The following is a 10,228-nucleotide window of genomic DNA, read 5'->3' as shown; positions in this document are numbered from 1 at the left end:
GAGCCCTACATCTGTTGTCCATAATGTATCCATAATATCCATACTTCTAATGTGTATGTAGTCAGCGATCATAGAGAGTGTCAGAGAGAAAGACAGAGAGTGATTTGTTTTTTTTAATGTGGAGGTTTCCAGCAATCGAGACCTCAGAGGTCAGGGAGCCATCGTGAAGATGGTAAGAGGGACACAGGACAGAGCAGTGTTTTATGTAACCAGAACAGTCTTTTATGTATTCAGAAGTGTTCGCAAGATAATGTCACAAAATGAGAATAGTAGTCCTAGATACATTGTCATTAGATTTGTAATTAATGTGGATTCTGTACCACTCTAGTGTCACAGTAATGACGTGTGAAACTGACTCTGACTCTCTGCACTGTATATATTCCCTTTCATGCAGACAGAGACCCCACAGAACACCCTGGGAGTGACATCCATCTACCATCAGGATGGGACCCTAGTTGTGTACTCCATCCACCCCTGGATGACTGTGTGGCCTGTGCTGCTCTGTAACACCCAGCACCTGATCGCGAGCTTCCGTTCCCTGGGCCAACCCACGTATGGTCCAGCTGTCCTGAGAAAGAGGAAAGCATCGGCCCCACGTAGTAACTGCCAGAGAAGGCCCTCTACCACCAGGCCTTCGAGTTTCTCCGCCCATGAGTCCAGCCCTGTCATCTACTGGAAAGGTGTCCCGACTGAAAGGTAAGAATTTCCACTGGAGTACCTCCACCACGGCGAATAACAGCTCATGCCTGCTCTGCGAACACCCAAGCCTAGCGATCTCCTCACCACCACCCCAGAGTGACCAACCTCAGAGAGACATTGCCCTAAGTCGCCCATCGCCTCCTGTTGCAGCCCAGCCAGCTGTGGAGGCCCAAATGGAGTCGGTCCACTGTTCTCGCTGCTCCCCTGGACACCATTGCACCTCCTGCAAACTATTGGGCCAGGGCTCATGACCATGGGAACCCTTTCTTCCTCCCTTCTTTCCTCCCTTTATTCCCTCCCTTTCTTCCTCCCTTCTTTCCTCCCTATCTCAGGGGTAGAGATTGACCCAGAGGAAGATAAGCACATCTCAGAGTGTCAATATTTTTTTGCAGTACTATTTGTAAAGTTCTAGAAGCAAAAGTTACATAGTAGTAAATACGTAGTAAAAAGTCGTATTTGAAGTCAGGAATTGATTGTATTCTCTAGTCTTGCTTGCCAGGCACATGGCACTCCACAACACACTTGTGCGGGGGATACAGCAGCTGTGGGAAGAGACTGGGATTCTCTAACTACAGGCCTGTATGCTGTGTGTTGTTTGTTCTCCTGACAGACGCCAAGAAGAAGAAGAAGTTTCCCGAGGTTCTTCTCAAGGGTGTGGCAGAACCTTGCACCCTGCGCCCCCTCTGGCCACCGCCGCCACTGCAGAGACTGAACCAGACCACTGCAGGAACTGAAACAGCATGAACGTGAAAGGCTCATACACAAAGACACCAGTTGACCTCACAGTTCTCACAGGATCAATTGTCAGGGAGAGCAGCAGGGCCGCCGGCAGCAAACGTGTGGCAAGCTGGCATTTTCCTAATTTATTTTCAATCAGATGTGCCAGCGCCCCACCACTTTTAATTTGGTTAAATAAAAAATATTAATGGAAAAGCGTTGAAAAGAGGGATAAATCAGCCTGCTGTTTTTAAAGGGTAACGCTCAACCCCAATTTCAGCCTTTGTCCAACCCCTTCAAATAAAGTAAAAATGCATTCAGGTGAGAAATTGTGGGTGTAAGGAATTGCTCATAAATATTCATTTTGGGGGTGGGTAAACGCAGTTGTACCTGATCCCATCACTTTCTCACCAAAGCATACTTACCAGAAGTCTACTGGCACGCTCTAGTAATAAAATGATGTGCATCGCAAGTGAATACGGCTCTGGACAGTTAGTTCACTGTGGTAAGGCGCCAAGTTCCTGACATCTAAGAAAAGTGCAATAATCACCTTGAAAATGAAGATTAAGTGCTCAATCCAACCCGCATTGCAGTATTTACACAGTAGCTCTGGTCAAATTAACTTCTACTTCATCACAATCCCGGATCCGGGAGCACCCCCATCAGTAAAAAAGCTGACTAGCATAGCCTAGCATAGCGTCACAAGTAAATACTAGCATCTAAATATCATTAAATCACAAGTCCAAGACACCAGATGAAAGATACACATCGTGTGAATCCAGCCATCATTTCTGATTTTTAAAATGTTTTACAGGGAAGACACAATATGTATTTCTATTAGCTAACCACGATAGCAAAAGACACAACTTTATTTTCTCCACCATTTTCTTCCTGCATAGGTAGCTATCACAATTTCGACCAAATAAAGATATAAATAGTCACTAACCAAGAAACAACTTCATAAGATGACAGTCTGATAACATATTTATTGTATAGCATATGTTTTGTTAGAAAAATGTGCATATTTCAGGTATAAATCATAGTTTTACATTGCAGCCACCATCACAACTCTCACCAAAGCAACTAGAATAACTACAGAGACCAACGTGAATTACCTAAATACTCATCATAAAACATTTATGAAAAATACATAGCGTACAGCAAATGAAAGACAAAGATCTTGTGAATCCAGCCAATATTTCAGATTTTTTAAGTGTTTTACAGCGAAAACACAATATAGCATTATATTAGCTTACTACAATAGCCAACCACACAACAGCATTGATTCAAGCCAACAATAGCGATAACGAATAAACCAGCAAAATATATTAATTTTTTCACTAACCTTCTCAAACTTCTTCAGATGACAGTCCTATAACATCATATTACACAATACATATAGAGTTTGTTCGAAAATGTGCATATTTAGCGGCACAAATCGTGGTTATACAATGAGAATAGTAGCCAAGCTGCCAACAAAATGTTGGGAGAAATCTTGGGAGAGGCACCTAATCTAATCATTAACTAATCATAAACTTGACAAAAAAATACAGGTTGGACAGCAAATGAAAGATACATTAGTTCTTAATGCAACCGCTGTGTTAGATTTTTAAAATTAACGTTACTACGACATACAGCGTGCGTTAAAGCGAGACCGCACCAAAATTAATGGCGGAATAGGAGTTTTACATTTTTCAACAGAACAACGAATTAACATCATAAATAGTTCTTACTTTTTGATGAGCTTTCATCAAAATCTTGGGCAAGTTGTCCTTTGTCCAAAAGAATCGTTGCTCGGTTGTAGATTGTCGCCTTCAACTTTGGAATTAGCAGTAAACATTAGCCATGTGGCGAAGACGTGCCCAACTCACTATAACGCAGCACAAAGAAATATCCGAAAATCGCAATATACTGATATAAACTGATATAACTCGGTTTAAAATAACTACATTATGATGTCTTTAACACCTATATCGAATAAAATCAGAGCCGGATATATCTAAGGCCTATAACGGGAGCTTTCCAGAACGCCATCCTGAGGTCTGTCTTGCGTCATGGCGAATGTTGAAAAGAGTGCACCCCCGGTTCCAAGAGCCCTTATATGGCATCAGATCTGCCTAGCAACTCCATTCCAATTCTCACTATTTGCTGACATCTAGGGGAAGGCGTATGCAGTGCATGTCGACCAATAGAAGACATGCAAATTAATAAACTGACCCTAGAACAGGCTGCATGATTTCAGATTTCTCACTTCCTCACAGGAAGTTTGCTCCAACTTGAGTTCTGTTTTACTCACAGATATAATTCAAACGGTTTTAGAAACTAGAGAGTGTTTTCTATCCAATAGTAATAATAATATGCATATTGTACGAGCAAGAATTGAGTACGAGGCAGTTTAATTTGGGAACGAAATTTTTACAAAGTGAAAACAGCACCCCCTATTGAGAACTCTTGGGTACTGTATAAAAACCTACAACTACTACCAGGGTAACCCCTCTCACAGGTATGCTTTCACTTTTCAGAATTAGAAGTCTGTGGGCACTGGATGAATATTGGTCCGGAATCCTTGGGGCGTCCCTACCTCCATTGAAGTTGACATTTAAAATGTTTAAAGTAAGGAAGGGCTGTCCCAAGGATCCCTGATAGCACTGGCCGTTGATTTTTTTTTAATGTAACCTTTATTTAACGAGGCAAGTCAGTTAAGAACAAATTCTTATTTACAATGATGGCCTACTGGGGAACAGTGGGTTAACTGCCTTGTTCAGGGGCAGAACAACAGATTTTTACCTTGTCAGCTTGGGGATTCAATCCAGCAACCTTTCAGTTACTGGCCCAACGAATGCCCCTCTCCCCACTGGTGTGATTACTACCTTTGAGGGTTTAGAGCTTGAGGTAGTCACCTCATACAGGTACTTGGGTGTATGGCTAGATGGTACACTGTCCTTCTCTCAGCACATATCATAGCTGCAGGCTAAGGTTAAATATAGACTTGGTTTACTCTATCGTAATCGCTCCTCTATCAGCCCAGCTAACAAACTAACCCTGATTCAATATTTTTAAGAATATTTCTGGCGCCGACCAAGCTCAAATTCTAAAATTTGATTGATCTGCATAGGTCGTATTTGTACTGTATTACCATACAATTGTCCCCGTCACCTTGCATGTTTATAAGCAGCATCTCTCAGTTTCCCGACTAGGCTGCCATCAATCCACAGTTTTTGATTCAGGTAAGTTTTGTAAGACACCATCGGAATCACATGTTTTGATGAATTCGGTGACTGAGTCTGCGTATTCATTGATGTTATCCCCAGAGGTTCCCTGGAACTTATTCCAGTCCATGTGGTCAAAACAGTCTTGGAGCATGGATTCTGATTGGTCAGACCTTACCACCGGAACTTCCCTCTTGAGTCTTTGGTTTGTTGAGGCCGTTAGGGGCAAAATGGAGTCATGGTCAAAATACATGTAGGAGTCAGGCTTAACTAGGGAAAGGAAGATACCTAGCCAGTTGTACTACTGAATTCCTTCAACTGAAATGTGGCTTCCACATTTAACCCAACTTCTCTGAATCAGAGAAGTGCAGGGGGCTGCTTTAATTGACATCCATGTCTTTAGTACCCAGTGCAGAACGACAGATTTTTACCTTGGGGATTTGATCCTGCAATCTTTTGGTTACTGGCCCAATGCTCTAACCAATAGGCTACATGCCACCCCAACTAAGCCTAAAACATATGGTTTTCATGAGAGTTACTCTTTGAGGCTTATTTGTTAACTAGCACAACTCATATGTGCTGCACATCGGAATTCTGCAGGTTGTGGTCAGGTTCCGACCAGCTTGGAAAGCTGGTCATGCTGAGGTCATATTGAGTTCACGCTTGGTTCAAAGACAAAAAAAGGGGCCCAGCCATAAAGGTATTATATTAACTAGAGATCCCTGGCCTATAACTTGCCTAGTACAATCTGCTGGAAACAACCAACCAGTGAGAAAGATAAGATGACCCTAGGCCTACAAACTCAACGTCATATTTGGAGTTAATACAGTAAATCAAATGTAGCACATTTTTCTTCCGCTTCAAATAATCCCTTGATAATTACTTTTTCTCATTTCAAGCAATCCAATATTTCTGTTTCCACCTTTACCTAGTGTACGTCATTGGCGTACGCTGATAAAGCCTGGACCACTATTTGGACAAAACACTTAAATAAGACATTTTAGCGTGTATTGTCACAGAGTAGGGTAATAGTTTGTCTATCTGGGATTTCACTTCTTTCCGATGTGTGCACTTGTCGAATTCACCTTCAATGTTAATCAAGCATGTCTGATGGCGATTCAGGGTTTATACATTTTACCACAGTAATTAATCAGAGTAGTTCACAATGCAGGATTACAGTACCATCTAGTGGAAATAAATAGCGCCTCCACGGTACTGAATGACATACTGTATACCACATGCATATCCCTGTTGCATTGATACATTACTGCAAATGTGGTCAAATGGTGTAAATACATTTCACCCCCCAAAAGTCAGAAACAAGATACTACTGCCAATTCATTCTAACTGGGTACTTTTAACACGCATGCTATACTTATAATATATAACACAATTTACAACTATATTATTTCAATGTCATTTCGTTTTACCAAACATATGCTTTCAAAACCATGGACTGTATGTTCAACACATGAAGTAGGACTGAAGTGCTTATGGATAATAATGAGTCCCTGATTGGTGAAGTGATATATTTAATATGTATGGGCACACACATCAAAATCAACTGTATGATGTTGCCGAAGTTGTGATTCGGTTTCGACAAGCTGGTGGTGCCGGAAGAAAAGATGGCGGATCATGAGGAGCAGTTATCTGATGAGGCTAAGGTAAGATTACGTTTTTATCCACATTGGAGGATATATGATATCTTTGGGGTTGTATGTGCATGGTTTTATTTAAGCTACTGTGTATAAAAGCTGGATAAACAAACCGCGATTATTGCTAGGCTAACGTTAGTCTAGCTATTATTTTTAGCTCGGCAGCCGCTCTGCCCAACTTCCGCTCCTTTGCGAATCTCAAATGCAGACTCCTTGTACGGTCCTAGCTCTAAAATAGGAACCGTGCAGCATATAACAAATTAATCAAAGTTAACCTCTCACCCTCCTAATCGAAAACATTGTAACAAACGTTGTGCTTTCATTTGTCTCTCGCTTTGTGATCATGTCTTGAACTTCTCACGAATGAGCAGCTAACGTTAGTTAAGCTAGCAACCTACACCTCCTGTTAACGCTCTTTGCACAATGATTGCTGATAATGTGTTATTTACTGCCGTTTGTGTGTGACAGATATGATTGTAGTGTGGAATCTCGGATTTAAATATAGGTCCAACTAGCATGATGATCGCAAGAAGATAGCGACACTACCATTACGCTTGTTTACACTGCGCTGCACTGGGGTCGGAACGCAATCACGGTAATGGCAGAGATCCCTTTAACGCATACGTTCTTATAGCCAGGCTTGCTTCGCCCCCATGTTGGTGTAAGCAGGCTAGGTAGTGCTACGTATCAACAGTCAATCCACTAGGGGCTGGAAACTACAGTAGAGTGAGCTTCAATTGGTCAATCACGACGTCGCAGATTATTTGAATACAGTTCGGTTTATTCCAAATTTGGTCTCACCCATGCTCGCATTGCCCAATGGTCCCCCTGCCCACTTTGCTTCCTTCATTGAAAATGAATGGGCTTCCTTTGTTTCATCACCCTCAACATACTATGTTCATCTCCTGCGTTACATTAAGACACCTTGGAGCCGGCACGAGATATATAGGTTGGAAAACATACCTCAATACAGGGGTGGGGTATTCCACTTTACTCCAAATGTTTCCTTTATCCACACTGCTCCACTGAGAAGCTTGAAATAATGCTAGCTAGCTATTTACTCTCCACTTGAGAGATGCTGAATGTACAGAACCCTACTGCTTTTTTTTGTATTTTAGTAGGATCCCCATTAGCTGTTGCAAAAGCAGCAGCTACTCTTTCTGGGGTCCACACAAAACATGACATAATACAGAACGTTAATAGACAAGAACAGCTCAAGGACAGAACTACATACTTCTTTTTAAAAAGGCACATGTAGCCTACATATCAATGCATACAAACTTATCTTGGTCAAATAGGTCAGTAGCTTAACACAGCCAGATGCATAGTTGCGTACATGTCGTCTTTTGAAATGCCAGTTTGTGCTGATGTACCCAAGTGAGGGCTGAACTTGACAAGTGTACTATGGAAAAGCCTAAGAGAGCGTGGTGCAGTGGTTCCTCCTTCAGAGCCAGGAGAATGCAAGAATATGGCCTAGACTAATGGCGAAGAAGGCTTTCAGGTGTAGCCTACTGAAAATACGAGGCATATGCATGCCGTTCATTGAATTGGCTAGAGCAGATTGGCTGTAGATGGTTTGATAGGGGAAGTAAAGTGCAGCCTCACAGAGCCAGTATAGCGATCAGTTTACAAAACCTCCGAAATACCACAGCCCAGCCCCACTGCTGTCTGTCTGGTGTTGCCCTCCCACACGTACTTGACTACTCCTGTATCACTGTCTGCTCCACCCTGACTTGTAATGACTGTTTTAAGCCTCAGCCATTTAACATATACGTTGAAACTATGAACAACTGGTGTTTGGGTGTTAGTCGTGTGGTCTGTGTAATCTGAGACTTTACTGAAGGAATGTTGTCAAGTTCTCTAATTCACACCGTAGTTACTGGCTGGACAAATAGCCACACAGAGAACACTTTATTTGTTATTGGTCTTCCCCATTTTGAAGTGTCATCATGATCTCTCTAGGTTAGGTCGAGTCCTATGTAACGGGGTTAATAACGTGCTGTTAGCTCCCTCCACAGCTAGCTTGAAATGATGCCGATGGAGCCATCCAATCGGTACCTTTTTTGTATGGCTCAATCGATTTGAACATTGTCAAGGAGGGTGGTCACGTGTTGCGAATCACTGGTTTGAGCCCAGTATGGGGCAGTCGGACAGTAAACGAAGCTAAGCTGTTAACCCCTTTACTGTTAGAGCTGCAACTATAAAGCGAAAATTACAGACACCGGCATTGCCTCCCTCTTACCGAAGCATTTTGCGTAGGTCAGTAAATTTCTATGGTTTTTGCTACACAGCGTTCTTGTTTATTGTTCTAAAACCATTATTTGGTCAACAGTAATAGCCTTTGCATTATGTTGATTCCTGCTATGAAAGTATCTGCCTGTTCCTGTTTCACTGTCAGCTGATGTGTGACCGAGCTACTCTCACTCCCATTGTGCACAAGGAGGGAGAGATGCATTCTGAGAATCACAAGCATATGACCCTTGCTCAAAATGCAATGGTGGAAAAACATGCAGTTCACTGCTGTTCTAGTTACAGAGAGAGGAGTCGCAGCTCTCTGTATGTATTTCTCACTTCTTAAAACCCCCTAAGGTTGATATCCACGCCAATTGAATTAGCATAATACAAAAATCCCCATAACAATGTCAGTTTAAGCTAGAGAGATGTTGTTGGATTCATCTCAGTCCACCAGAGCATGTGAGCGGAGTTGAGCAGTTGGAAAACCCTGCTCATCGAGTGGTGCTTCCTCTCTGCCACTCCTCTCTGGCACTCCATGTCCGTTCCTACTGCCCCGCTAAAAATCGCTCTGTGCTCACGGGGAAAAACTGCTGCTCCAAATTCGCTCAAATCATTAAAATCACAGTTTAACCAACACCCAGCTGTTTTGTTTGACTACCCGGACCTACCATTTTGGTTTTATAGTATTGAAATCAAACCGTATGAATTTGAATAAAAGTATTTGAAATAACGTGAAAAGGTGAATGTAAGAAGCGCATGTTTCAAACGGGCTACATGTCATATTAAACGGCATATAAACACTCTAAATAGGTCATGAGCCAGACAGGGAGCCTAAGAAGGAATAAACATGAATTATTTAAACTATATTCTTTCAAGGCTATAGCCTACAAAGAAATACATTGAAGCATTTGCTTGTGTGACACAATAGGCTGGTAGGGACATAAAGCGCTCAGCATTTTAAACAACATTTTGTTGTATTAAATCATTATAGTCTCTAAATTGCGCCTATAGGCTGTGACTTATTTCAAATAAATACAAATTAAACAAAAAATGACTTGGTGCCTTTTTTTTGTATTTTTTTTTTTTTTTTTTTAGAAACATGGGTTTGGCCAGCAGCGGAGAATACGCTCTCCACACATGCAGAGCTACTGGGGAGGCTAAACACCCTTTTGGCCATTCTTGCCAGGCTGGGCAGAGTTTATTTTTCTATTTTATCTTTATTTTTATATATAGATAGGCCTAAATGTTTTTAGGCAAAATAACCCTATCAAAACGTAGAACTCGTTGAACGTGGGAATGTTCCAGGCCTATTGGGCCCAAATTAATGATGGCCTATTTGTATAGATAATAAAACAAAAATGAACAATGTTTAAGAGATCAGATTTTTTTTCCTGCAAATACTTTGCTAAAATGACACACTTAGTTATCTACCCATCTTGTTCCTTTCTTTTCGCATGTGCACGTAGTGTGTACACCATCATGCTTTCGGGATATGTCTTTGCAGATTACACAATGATTATTTAGTTGTGGACAGACACTACATCACTACACTCCCTCTATTGGCCCTCATCTTTATAAGTCACCTTGATTTAGCACCTGTGTGTTTTATCAGTGTCTTTAGTGAACTCCATGACAGTAACTAAAGCAAGGGTCGATAGTGGCACACAAGTAGACTACAAATGCATGCTGGGCCGGGCATGCCCTGAGCTCGTG

The 10,228-nt window shown here is 41.8% G+C and overlaps 1 protein-coding gene across 1 annotated transcript in view; it reads left to right on the top strand.

Annotated features, from left to right (window-relative positions):
* The first annotated feature begins 6,196 nt into the window (after window positions 1–6,196).
* LOC120053522 (F-actin-capping protein subunit alpha-2-like) overlaps window positions 6,197–10,228 on the top strand; it is a 52,605-nt gene continuing 48,573 nt past the window's right edge. The window contains exon 1 of the mRNA XM_039000656.1: window positions 6,197–6,289. Within this exon, the coding sequence (XP_038856584.1) occupies window positions 6,251–6,289 (39 nt within the window). The 5' untranslated portion in view covers window positions 6,197–6,250. The remainder of the gene's footprint in view (window positions 6,290–10,228) is intronic.

This window comes from Salvelinus namaycush, chromosome 9 (genome assembly GCF_016432855.1).
Source record: "Salvelinus namaycush isolate Seneca chromosome 9, SaNama_1.0, whole genome shotgun sequence".
NCBI lineage: Eukaryota > Metazoa > Chordata > Actinopteri > Salmoniformes > Salmonidae > Salvelinus > Salvelinus namaycush.
This window is presented reverse-complemented; position numbering and strand designations above follow the sequence as displayed.